The following is a 14,311-nucleotide window of genomic DNA, read 5'->3' as shown; positions in this document are numbered from 1 at the left end:
ACAGGATTAGCGGGTGTGTAATTATGGCTGCTGTAGGGTGTGTGTGTGTGTGTGAAACGCTTTGCTCAGCTTCAAAGTATTCATGAATTCTGCCCTAATTTTAGAGTTTTTGGCTGTGCTGAGATATGAAGGAGGATCTTCTGCTGGAGAACCTGTGATCCTTTCATCGTAGTCAGGTGTTCTAACAAAAATACGGCTACCAACACTGGATTTTTAATACTGTACTGTTAGGTTTAGTGTTGGGGTAGGTGTACACAGAAATAAAGCCTCACACTACATTAATATCATGCTGGAAGCAAAATCTGACAGTGATGCACCAAAGACTAGATAAATACAATGATTCACTCCTTTACTTATGAATGGGAGAAACTGCAATCTAAACATCGGACGGATGAAATCCTCAACATATGTATTACAAAGGACAAAGTGTGCATTCTTCATTTTTTTTGTGAACAATGCGTTTATTGTTTTTAATTATACAAGATTGGTAACAGGGAAACACATTTCCATTTTGTCCAAAGTGTGCATTCTGAAATCTAAATAAAAATTGATGCTTTGTATGCACATATAGGCCTACCTTAATTTGTTATTCACTTTTTGTGTAATTTTGTTATAGTGTTTTAATTCGTACAGTATTCACTGCATTTGTCCTGAGACAGATTCAAGCGTGGACTTATTAAACCTGCAGGATGTTTTAATGGTGCAAAGACCTCTTAGATGCCAAAAGATCAATGCAAATTAGATTTCTCATGTCATGAGCCCTTTAATGCATTGATGATGCACGCTCAGTGCTGACGGATCAGGTCTGTGGAAATCTTCATCTCAGTCTGTTATCTGATGCTACAATCCCATCTGCAAGCACTCTGAGGTCATAAACTTGCTAAAACAATAGCGGGCGAGCACACGCCGGGTTCGTGTGAATGCGCCTCTTGATGCTCTCTGCAGATGCGACTTGAGGGCAAGAGCAGCGTAAACCAAATAAGAAAAAAGAAAGAACTGAATGGAGAGCCAAACAGAAAGAGCCAGTGTTTGTGAAGAACGGAGGATGAGCTGTTCGCTCCAAGACACTGGAGACGTCTTCATCTGAACACTGAGATCACTGAGGAGCTTCACAATGACCCTTCAGCTCTCTCCCTCCCTCACACACACACACACACACACACACACACACACACACACACACACACACACACACACACACACACACACACACACACACACACACATCCCATCTGAACACACTCATGATTGTTATTCACTGACACTGCCTTAACTGGATGAGGATCTTCTCAAGGTGAGGGAACATCAGTGTGTGTGTGTGTGTGTGTGTGTTTACCTCCCTGCATTGTCAGCATGATCATGAAAGTGGGCGGGACTGTATGCAAATCATGTCACAGCTGTAGGACACCTGGGATGGAGGGGGAGGAGCTCTTTCATTATGGATGAAGCTGCTGCCGCTTTTTTTTTAGCTTCACTAACCTACATACATGAGAACACACACACACACACACACACACACACACATCAGCTGTGACTTAGTTGGCTTCCTCCAACTAACCTCTCCAGGGATCCTCAGACAATCATGAATGAGTGTCTGACCTCTGACCTTTGTGTCAGGTGAGACTTTCACTGAAATCAAATGCTAAGCACTATATGAACATATATATATATACACACACATGTGTCCCTGCAGCACAGAAGCAGTCATCAGTAGCACAGATGTATATTTGTAGAAATAGACAACAATACATTGTATGAGTCACAATTATACATTTCTCTTTTATGACAAAAATCATTAGGATATTAAGATAAGATCATGTTCTGTGAAGATATTTAGTAAATGTCCTACAGTAAATATATCAAAACTTAATGTTTGATTTGTAATATGCATTGCTAAGAACTTCACTTGAACAACTTTAAAGATGATTCTCAATATTTAGATTTTTTTGCTTCCTCAGATTTTCAAATAGTTGTATCTCAGACAAATATTGTCCTCCGAACAAACCACACATCAATGGAAAGATTATTTATTCAGCTTTCAGATGATGCATAAATCTCAATTTCACAAAATGGACCCTTATGACTGGTTTTGTGCTCCTGGGTCTCATACGTACACGTCTATATTCATGCATTTTCGATGACAGCATTAATGCTTTTGAATGGGAACAGTAATGTAACTGATCTTGTAAATGTGTTAATTAAGCTCAGTAATCAAGCATGCAGTCATTAGGCCACGTCCTCTCATGTTCATCGAGGGAATCACTCATTCTGAAGTGCTGCTGTTAACAGGATTCAACGCCGCCGCGCTGGAAATCATTTCCTCTGAGACAGAAAATCCATCTGACCTTCAGCTCGGGCTGAGATGAGCTCTTAAGAGGAGCGAGGCCTTCCTCAGAGCACCTGACCCCTGCGGATCTGAGACAGACACAACATCTGATCAATCTGAGCCTCACACACCAGACAATCTCAGCCATGGTTTGATCAGCTAATAATAATGTACATTTACATAGTAGTTTAAAAAGTATTTATATGTTTATCTGCATGTCATGTGACCATTAACTGAAATAAGAGTCGCGTGAACATGAATGTGTTGATAAATTATTAAAATATTAGCTTGAAAAAAAAAAATGAAAAAAAATAAAGGGTTTAACAAACTTAGGCTATAATAACATTGTAAGAACATTATTTTAAAATAAAAAATAATAATAAATTGTGATAAATTTGTGATATTTAAAGGATACAAAAATGTTTCTTATTTACTTTATTTTGACCCAAAATATAATGTAATTAGTACATTTATTTTAATATTCTGAGAACATTAAAATGCACAGCTTACTTTTTGTGATTATAAAGTTATTTAAAGGTTACAAAAGGTTATTTTCACCCAAAATATAACATTATTTGAACATTTATTTTGAATATTCTAAGAATATTTAAATGTTCAGTTTTTGTGCTATATAAAGTACAAACAACATCAAAAGGATATTCAGAAAATGATTCAAGAATATTTTCTCTCCTCTTTGAGAATGATAGATTTCAGTTATAAGTGGGTTCCATAAGCATTACTTTAAGAATGTTATTTAACAGTTATATAACTTTAAAATGTTCCCTGTTAGCTGGGACAGACTGATAAAACATTTGGTTTCTTGCAGACACGACGGACTCAGAGCGAGCTTCCTTCAGGAGACAAGGTCACGACCTTCAGCAGAAAACGCCCAACAAACTCTGCTGCCTGTGACAGATGTTCTGCTCTCTGAAACACGACTGAGAGCTCAGAAACACGTTCACACAGGCTCACAGGGTCTCGCTTTGTTGTGGTTGGAGGGATTTGAGCAGCTCGTATCACTTCAGCAAACTCATGCTTCTCAAGCAGCTTCACGCTCTTTATGCCTGAGAGTTTTACAAGCCGAGGCAAAGTAGAGCATCTCGTTTTGATCCCAGTGCCAGCCGCTTTATCCCTGCTTACATCCCTCCATCGCCACGGTCCAGGGATTTACTCCACGCCGGAGGTCTGAACATCACATGGTCTGGAAAACTGCTCATTTCAGATGTAAACATGACGTCCATTTACAGGCCAGTCTGGTGCTGGATCTACATTACTGTATGGTTGAGTTACAGTCAGAGTCTCATGAAAGTGTGTGATAAACTACTGACTCCATCAACACTTTCACTCTTAGACAAGACACATAACAGACCTCCACACACTCCCACAGTTGATTAATTACCTTAATTGCAATTATATATATATATATATATATATATATTACTGTATTACTATTACTGTAGCTCAAATATTCGATTGTGATGCAAGCAAAGGCAATGTCATTGGTTCGATTCCCAGGGAATGCATTTACTGATTAAATGTATACCTTAAATACAATGTGATGCGCTTTGGATAAAAGCATCTGCCAAATGCATAAATGTGTCCCTGCAGCACAGAAGCAGTCATCAGGAGCACAGATGTATATTTGTAGAAATAGACAACAATACATTGTATGAGTCACAATTATACATTTCTCTTTTATGACAAAAATCATTAGGATATTGGGTAACACTTTAGAATACTGTTTCTTACTTACTACATTACTAATAAGGAATTATTGAAGAACTAACAGGTGATTATTCATTAACACTTAACTCACTACTGTTAACTACTAAGGAAGATGTGTTAACTAATCAGTATGTAATATAATTTTATGATTATGTTAAGTAACAGTTAGCTAATCAGTAACTAATGTATTCTGTCATACCTCCTGAAGAACTACTATTAATTATCTACTAGTTAGGGTTCAAGAAAAATAACTATGAAGTAACTACTAATGAACAGTTTTAGTGAAGTGACATGTGAAGTGACATTCAGCCAAGTATGGTGACCCATACTCAGAATTTGTGCTCTGCATTTAACCCATCTGAAGTGCACACACACAGAGCAGTGAACACACACACACACACACACTGTGAGCACACACCCGGAGCAGTGGGCATCATTTATGCTGCGGCGCCCGGGGAGCATTTGGGGGTTCGATGCCTTGCTCAAGGGCACCTCAGTCGTGGTATTGAAGGTGGAGAGAGAACTGTACATGCACTCCCCCCACCCACAATTCCTGCCGGCCCGGGACTCGAACTCACAACCTTTCAATTGGGAGTCCGACTCTCTAACCATTAGGCCACGACTTCCCTTCCCTTTTACACAATTACATTGAATTGTGACCCTTTCATATAAATGTTATTAGCAATATTAGTAGTAATATGAAAATGCAATATTAATAAATGCAATACATTTTATAGAGGTTTTGCCTATGTAGTAAATTGTTTTGTGAGTGTTTTGTAAGAAATCAGCTTCCAACAGGAACCCCACCACGACTCCAGTGCCTTGCGATAATTACCTTAGTTTTTATATTTTATATACAGTACTGTATGTGTGCCTCCTCAGCATATACCACATTACCATTAATCCAATTTCTGTATGTAAGGCAAAGCCTGAGGAAAAGTGAAAATACAGGTATCCAATTTGTAATTAATAAAGAATTATAAAATAATTGTGCAGGACTTATTTTGAACCTGTAACATTAGGCCTATTCTAAAGTGGAAATGTTGAGAACCCATTAGTAATTAATAAAAAATTATTCAGCTGCAATGTGATCTCATGAGAATACGTGTATTTTTGTTAAATGTGGTTCTACCACACGTACATTTACTTACGTTTTCATGCACATAAAACGTACAACTTTGACGTATTTATAGCAGAAAACGTAAAAATACTTATGTGTTAGCAGCTAAAAAACGTAAATAATCTAACATAAAGTGTGAATGTATATGAATCCCCATGTATTAATATTAAAAATCGTGGCTTTAATGATTTAAATCTGTTGTATTTGTCATATCAATACATGTTTTTAGTGACTTTATTGAAAGCAGTTTACTCATCTACTTAATAGGAAATAACATTTCTGTGCATGCTGCAAACTCGTTTCGGGGGATTACATAATGTTAAACGAGACTACACTTTGAAACCTTAAAATTAATACAATTTATGTAATTGTTTAACCATTTTGTAATATTTTGCTGTGCGATTTTCTCCTATCCAATGACTGACAATACAACCATAGATACACAAAAGCACAGCATAAAATTACAAATCACATCCATTTTATTTGTTTGCTGTACTCCATATCTTTAGAATCCAGATGTTTGCAAGGAACATATCCAAATTCATCCCTTTATCAATCGATCTTCATTCTCAGCAACAGCGACCGTCACAGTCAAAGCCCACGCTCGTTATGATTCGAATTTGAAAATAGCGCCACCACCCTCGAGAAACGTTACGACATGGTTTACGGCACTGATATCAAACGCTCATTGGTTCTCACATAATTCGTCACGGATTGCGACATGCCGTGTTTCAGTTGGTAGACATTTGAAATCAGTGTGCCTTCACGGAGAGAAGATTTTTTTTTTTAACAGTAACGTTATGGTATTTTAAGAAATGGTTATGGGTAGGTTTAGGGGTAGGTGTAGGATTAACGTTAGTGGCTCAAAATAACGTTTTAATGTTATATTTTTACTAAAACTGTGTTTTATTATGTTTTATTCTTTTAACATTCTGTATAAAATGGGTAGGTTTAGGTTCGGGTGGGGTTTAGGGATCTTACATTTATCAAAAAAAATTATAAAAAATAAAAACATAATAATAATCCGAAACGCATTGAAAAGCAGCTTCATGAGCTTCTATGGATAACTGACTGTTCAGAGAAAACGTTCTATCTGTACGTATTTGAGGTTGTTTTTACGTAAATTTAGTTACGTATCGAACCTGTAATTACGTCCAGATAATACGTAAACGACACTGTAAATACGTAAAGGCACATACATATTGGACAGTTTTAATTTACGTCTAAATATGTACGTTTTGATTGTGAGATCAGGCTGAATTATTAGATAATTCCTCAAGAATTACTTAAAATCTGAAACAGTATTCTAAAGTGAAAACATAGGGAACCCATTAGTAATTAATAAAGAATTATCAAATAATTCCTGAAGAATTACTTAGAATCTGAAACAGTATTCTAAAGTGAAAACATAGGGAAACCATTAGTAATTAATAAAGAATTATCAGATAATTTTGCAGGACTTACAGAATTCTAAAGTGAACCTATTAGTAAATAATAATAAACTACATCATTTTGACTAAGAACAACCTATAAAAGTAATCATAAACTTTGTAAAATACTCTCATCTGTTTATTTCAGATGAGAACATTTCTTAATACAGCATATTTTATTCCATTTTAACATGTATACTGCCCACATTTGAACTAATTTAACAAACCTTTCATAATCAAAAGTTAAACATTTAGAAGCAAACAAAATCCATATTTCATTTCCATTATAGGCTAATAAGTGGGCTGTAACAAAGTTGCTACTGTAGTAGTACTTTGTACTTGTCCTTTTACTCAAGTAATTTTGAAAATGAATAGACCTACTTATAATTTTACTGGCGTAATATTTTATTGGGGTATCTGTACTTTTACTCAAGTACTTGATTTGTGGGACACAGCCTGATTATTACAGTGTTTTTTTTTGCGTATAACTGTTCATTAGTAGTTACTTCATAGTTATTTTTCTTGAACCGTAACTAGTAGATAATTAATAGTAGTTCTTCAGGAGGTATGACAGAATACATTAGTTACTGATTAGCTAACTGTTACTTAACACAATCATAAAATTATATTACATACTGATTAGTTAACACATCTTCCTTAGTAGTTAACAGTAGTGAGTTAAGTGTTAATGAATAATCACCTGTTAGTTCTTCAATAATTCCTTATTAGTAATGTAGTAAGTAAGAAACAGTATTCTAAAGTGTTACCGGATATTGAGATAAGATCATGTTCATGAAGATATTTAGTAAATATCCTACCGTACATATATCAGAACTTAATGTTTGATTAGTAATATGCATTGCTAAGAACTTCATCTGAACAACTTTAAAGATGATTTTCTCAATATTTAGATTTTTTTGCTCCCTCAGATTCCAGATTTTCAAATATTTGTATCTAGGCCAATATATTGTCCTCCGAACAAACCATACATCAATGGAAAAGTATTTTATTCAAATATTTATTATATATAAATCTCAATTTCAGAAAATTGACCCTTATGACTGGTTTTGTGGTCCAGGGTCACATATAAACCATACAAACAAACCAATACCAAACCATACATCAATTTAAAGTGCATTTATTTAGCATTCATATGATGTATAGATCTTAATTTAGAAAAATAGAACCTTATGACTGATTTTTATGGTCCATAAAATGGTCAATGGTCCAACTTTTGTAAAGAAAGTTAATCTTCAGTCACAGATTATACCAGGAGCGACCTTTCATTCTGAATGAAATCATCTGAGCTGGGTTCATTTAGTAGTTTTGAACCCATTTCTTTAGTTAGAGCATATATTAAGGCACACTAGACCTGCAACACATTCGTCTGATCCTCTTTCTCCTCGGCTGTTGTTAAAATTGTATGATCTTTTAGGTAAAACGCTTCAATCTCTTTTTTTAATAGTAGTTTAATTAATGGAAATGTTCCTGTTTGTTTTAAACATGCAGTAGTGCAGCCACTTCTTAAGAAACTTATATCGAAACTACATTTCTTATCGAACATTTAGAAAAGGCTGTCTCTGCTTGCATCATATTTAGATATGAATGCTGTTATAGACATGTTCCAGTCAGGTTTTAGGTCTCTTCATCGTACAGAATCCGCCCTTCTTAATGTTTTTAATTATATTTTATTGGCAGTTGATTTAGGAAAGGTGGTTATTCTTTTTACTTGATCTCACAGCTTCTTTTGATACCGTTGGTCATGGTATTTTATTGCAGCCTTTGGAAGATGTTGGTATTAAGGGTACTGCTCTAGGATGGTTTCAATCATAATTAAAAGATAGATCTTTCTCGGTTTGTCTTGGAGATCTCTGTTCTACATCAGCTAAATTACATAGTGGTGTGCCACAGGGGTCTATACTTGGGCCTATTTTTATCGTAAATATAATAGTATGTATCATTTATATGCAGATGACACTCAGTTATATATCCCAACAGATCCAAATAGTGGATTTGCTCAGTGTTTAGGTGAGATAAGAGCCTGGTTGGCAAGCAATTTTCTTCATCTTTATACTAATAAGACTGAGTGTGTTGTTTTTGGACCTTCTTCTACTTCCAAGGAAATTATAAGTAGGTTGGCTGCTATGAAGATAAGTGTTTCAGATCACGTTAAGAATTCTTTTATCAACTCACACACATCGATTACTGTAATACTTCATATACACTGTAGGTATTTCACAGGGTCAATTATCTCGTCTTCAGTTAATACAAAATGCTGCTGCCAGACTTTCAACTTTCACAAAGAAGAGAGAGATCAGAAGATTCTTCGTGTTCCCAAAAGGAGATTAAAGTCAAAGGGTGATACGGCTTTCCTCGATTAAGGAACCCTCTCCTAATGTACATTTAATCTTCCCCATCTGTGGATGCTTTTAAGTTTAGATTGAAATTGTACCTTTTGTGGTAATGGTTTTAGAATTAACTAGAGAGACCAGGTTTTACATTTTAATGTTGAATCTTGTTTGTGTGACTGTATGTAATGTTGTTGGAAAGGTCACTTTGGTCAACTGTAGTTGTTTTAAACATACTATAGAAAAAAATTGTATTGTATTGTGTTTTATTAATGCAAATGTAGATTTTGCAATAATTTGCATACATTACCAGCACATAAATGTCTGAAGATTGAATAAAGCCAGTTTCAAAACTTTTTGATTTTGTTGACAGTTAAAGGTTTTTTCCAAAGGGAATTTTGAGTTTACTTTTTATCACTCCATAAACCAGAAAATACTGTCAAAAAAAAGAAAGAAAACAAACACATTTTTTCATTTTTTTTTTAGAAGTAAAATGTTGCATAATCATGTGTGAATTAAATATGAACAGACCTTCAGAATATAGAGAGGAATGATATAGAGAGTGTAGTTTGGTGTTTGTAAGAGAAAACAACTATTTAAAGATATGTATTGGGATTGAAATCTACAGACACAAATAGATAAAAGGGCAATAAAATAAACACTTTTGGATGTTTTCTCTCCACTAGTCTGAAACAAACACTTTATGAAAAGCCAAACAGACCCAAATCTCAAAACTGACCATTGCATAAAAACACAATGTTTTGCCTGTAGCGTCCATGTGGGACATGTATCTAAAATCTGACTTTTATTGCAATGAAAATATGAACAGGGATTGCAGTGAAACATCTTGAGAGTGAAATGTCACGGGTTATGAATGTGATTTATTACGAGGCACCGACTCCTCCTCTCGCTGGTAGGGTTCAAAGAGAAGTAAATGTGATTTATTCAGGATCTTCTGAGGTTTGACTCCAGCTTTAGTTATCCCCTCACAGCTGACGTCAATTAAACGGCTGCTTTATTCAACTTCACGAGTGACATGGTCATTAGCAGATATCAGATTCTGGAGGTTCAGGATTTCTGTCTGTGAATCAGCGGCGTTCGCTCAGATATGCATCACAAGTGTAAACAACTGAGTTCTGGAGGTCAAAGCCATTGTGTGGATCTCAGCTGATTCAGTCTCTGTTTACAGAACACAAAGTGGGTAGTTAGTAACTAAGTTCACTAACAGTGAGGACAAGAGCTTTGAGCAAACGGAGCATGTTGAGACAAAGACACAGGACACCTGAGACCTTCTGTGATCATGTCTGAAGACGGGCGTCTGGAAGGGCCACACAGGGCTCCAGAGCGATTCTTATCGGCGTGTTTATTCATGGTTAGAGATGCCAAACAATCGAGTCTTTGCTGCGGAGGTGCCAAACCCTCATGTGACGACGCTTACCTAAAGCACTCATCATAGCGTGAAGACATCCGCCTCACGTTTCACAAAACACACAAGCTCTACGACAAGAATCTGAAATGTTTTTATTACTTTTTTCCATTTATTAAAGAGAATTTCTTTACAACATACATTTAGCCGTGAATCAGATGTGGGAGAGGGCCGGTGACGAAACCATATCTTACAAGAGAACAAACTCCACTTCCAAAGTCTAGTGGCGTCTAGAAAGGCACCAGCTCGGAAACCTCGAGCTCCGTTCGCTTCGGCCGGAGCGGATAAGTTCAGAGAATCGGGTGAAGTCAACATCTACAAAGCCAAAACTAGATTCCTGGACGTCAAGTTCAATAAAACGTGTGTCAAAATAGTTCAATAACAATCCCTCATTTTACATCACAACCATAGAGCTAGAAAATTATATTAATCGGAATCTGTCACAAACATTGAAAACATTAATCTGTTTCCTAATATAATGGGAGTGCATATCTAAACAGGAGCCAGCCTGTATTCTCTGCCTAAAAACTGTGTTTGATCGTATACATTAGAAAGTTTGTGTGTGTTTGGGAGAAACGTTATATCTGATTGGTTCGTGTGTTTTTCTCTTATTGCCTTGAAGCAGCCCGATCCACAGATACACAACAAGTCATCTACAAACAGTGTTAAACATCATCTTGACTTGGTGAAAAGTAAAAAAAGACAAGAGAAAACAAAATCAAACATTCTTCCAGCACAACGAGAGGGCCGACTCTGATGAATCGTTGGCACAATCAGAAATCAAGCACAAAGCCATTTGTGGTTAGCAAAGGGACCAGAGTCGACAACGACAACACCTACATTCTTCAATTACGTGTTTTTTTGTTTCTTTTTTTATAATCAAACGAGGGAAACAAACGTCATCATAAGAACTACAACAGTTAACAGCTAACAAACGCTTCACTACTCAGGGGTGTAAGGCACACATTTACAGGTGGAAGGAGAAAAACAGACTTGTTCGGACATGAACGAGAAGAAACCGTACGTCTGAAAGCGTCTCAAGAGCGGCTAGAATGGCACTCGGATGGACTTTCTACGAAGAGGTGAGAATCAGGAGTTCATGTCTGGGCTGTAAGCTCTACCCACAAGCCCCTCTGGCACGGCTCGAGAAATATTCCTTCCATACGGAGGTTTCCGGAGTCGTCTCTGACTTTGTTTAGCAACTTCCGAAGAGTTAGTGGACATAAGTACTGGCTCCAGTTTAATGACTTTAAATAGATTAATTCCATCTAAAATGATCATTCCCGTCTCAGTTGAGCCTAAAAGAGACGTTCTCTCTGCAAAAGCACTTTATTAAAAAATAAATACAACCCGCTATTAGTATTAACAGTCACATGTTATTTAGTCGACATTTTCAGTAGACGTGTTGAACTCTTGCACGAAGGCAGAACTCGATTGCTTTGTCCAGTAACAGTAACGCTGAGACAGGTGGTGGCTTTTCACAGTTTTCATTGTAAACTCCAGCTTCTATTCCCGGCTGAACTCGCTGTGCATCCAAGTGCTTGATAACCATGGCGTCTCTCTAACTTCTGCACCTGTCTCCGGTGTGCTTTTGGCAACAATGCGTCCACCTTCCCAGCCGAAGTTCCTCCTTTCCGGGAACAGAGATGCATCAGCCTGAGCTGGACATGTATATACATAACAAACAAAAGAAAAGTGAGTTGCATTTCCTGTACACAGCTGTACAAAGCAGACGCACTTTCACGTTCCCCATCATCCCGCAGCAATCGATTATGTGCAGGAGTCTCCAGACTTGGCTTTTGTGGTAAGGGACACCAGATTGGGTTTAGGAGGAACGTCAGGCTTGAGATGCCTGGAGAGAGAGCCGTACGAGCTCAGGCTGGGATGGCGTGACAGACCGAGGATCGGCGGCGGGGAGGTGATGTGCATGGAGTCCACGCGCTGCGGAGCGGGCGGAGGAGGTGTCTCCACACGGAAACTGTGGTTCCTGGACATGTGGGATGAGTTGGATGAGTTGGTGTTGTGCTGTTTCTTGAGGACCGAGCTCATGGGATAGCTGCGGCCGTACACAGATGAATGCACATCCAGCCTCTTGCCCATCTGAGGAACCATGGTTCCCAGAGACGCCTCTCGCTGGGGGACACTTGGAGGCGCTCTCTCACCATCTGCCAAGCTCGGGCTCTTGAGGGACTTGTATTCCAGCGTGGCGGCCTGGTCATCGGCGAGCTCTCCGCGGTGCGGTTGCTCTACATACTCATGTTGGTGCTGGGGCAAAGGCAGCACCACCACGCTGGGGATGTGGCCCGGAGACGCCCGCAGCGGCAGGTCCGTCGGGATGACCACAGAACCCATGGAGGGCAAGTCTTTGGTGCAGGCGTTGATCAGGTTCTGGTTGCGCTCCCATTCGCGGCTGCCTCGGCTGGGTTTGCGCCGCGGCTGCATGGGCGTGGACTCGGGCGTGGGCAGACCGGTCAGATCCAAGTGCTGGTCAGCTTTGATAAGCATCTTTCCGTTGGCCAAGCGGCCGTTGTGCATAAGCGGGGTCAGAATGGCCTCCGGTCGTCCGTCCTTGGCTTGCATCTCAAAGAGCCCCGTCAGCTTGGTGACGCTGTTCATGGATCCCCGTCGGGACTGGACCGAGTCCTTGTCTTTGCGGCTGGGTAGCTCGAAGTCCCGGCGCCGGTGGTCACACACACAGTACACCACGATGCCGGAGAAGATGGCACCCATGACGAAGGCGAGGATGACGGCGATGGCCAGGAGCGTGATGGGAACCATCTGATCGCGATCTCTGTGGTACGTCTCACGGATCACCCCTGTAAACAGAGTTTCATAATGTGTTATTATAGAACAGTTTCCAAAGTTCATCTAGAATGCAAAACTAGGGCCGATCACACAGAATGCATTTTCCCATTTTGTTGCAATGCTTTTCCCATGCAAACATGCACTAGATGGCTAGGGTGATCATACAGGACATTTTTACAGGACACATTTTTGCGAGATTTCTATATTGCCTAAAATTTCCAGGTTTCGGCTGTGCAGATCGATCATTGTATGACATCTGCGAGAGATTTAGAGAGCTGACGACTCGTTATACTTTCGAATCGTGTTATCTGTACTTAGATGTCATACCACGATCAGTCAAGTCGAATGGACACACCTAACATGTGCACATATTTGCATTGCTTTGACCGTTTTGCCGCCTTCTCATGCGCATGATTGGTCAGTTATGTACAATGCCTGCACGTTATTGCTCGATCGTTACCTTTAGCAGGTAAGAAGGAAAACAGACCCAACTTAAGAGTTGGGATGCAAATGCCTCTAAGTGCCGTCTGATATTTTCTTCTAAAATGAGCATTTCTCTTGAACTCCTGTTTATTTTGAGTTATTTCACTTTAATTGCAAAAAAAAATTTAATTCACTGGCATTAAAGTGAAATTACTGAACTTACACATAGGAACCTGATTAAAAAATGCTAATTTTAGAAGAATATTTAAAATAGTACTTAGGGGCTTATGCATCTGAACTCCTCAAATTCAGAGAATTTTTCCCCATACCAGTCATTTTACAAAGCAAAACGTGTTCTGTGTGAGTCATCCTTTGATGCATGCTTAAAATCAGGACTACTGGAATAATCTGCAATACAGACTGAGATAAAACTACCGTCTTGATATCGAAAGGAGACAAATGCATTCATTTAAACTCATGGATGAAGCTGCACTATTGTATTGAGAAATGCTAAATAATGTTAGCACATCAGCGTAGATGTCTTAATCTATTCAATAGCCTAGGAATTAAGTTACATTCCCAAATTCTCAGCAGATCGGCCTTTTAAAATACACACAGGTGCTGCTATATTTCCACAGAGGCAAATAAATCCAATGTTTTACAGTTGTTGCAAACTCATAAAAGCTAATCCATTAGATGAGGCAGGAG

The 14,311-nt window shown here is 38.4% G+C and overlaps 1 protein-coding gene across 4 annotated transcripts in view; it reads right to left on the bottom strand.

The window, feature by feature from the left end:
• Nucleotides 1-10,449: 10,449 nt before the first annotated feature.
• The window catches only part of LOC132098173 (semaphorin-6A-like), a 57,444-nt gene continuing 53,582 nt past the window's right edge, over nucleotides 10,450-14,311 (bottom strand). For all 4 annotated transcript variants that reach the window (XM_059504345.1, XM_059504348.1, XM_059504346.1 and 1 more), the window contains one exon: nucleotides 10,450-13,191. In XM_059504345.1, the coding sequence (XP_059360328.1) occupies nucleotides 12,146-13,191 (1,046 nt within the window). In that variant the 3' untranslated portion in view covers nucleotides 10,450-12,145. The remainder of the gene's footprint in view (nucleotides 13,192-14,311) is intronic.

Source organism: Carassius carassius, chromosome 21 (genome assembly GCF_963082965.1).
Source record: "Carassius carassius chromosome 21, fCarCar2.1, whole genome shotgun sequence".
NCBI classification, from domain to species: Eukaryota; Metazoa; Chordata; class Actinopteri; order Cypriniformes; family Cyprinidae; genus Carassius; species Carassius carassius.
Note: the sequence above shows the minus strand (reverse complement) of the source record. Positions and strands in the feature narration are given on the sequence as shown.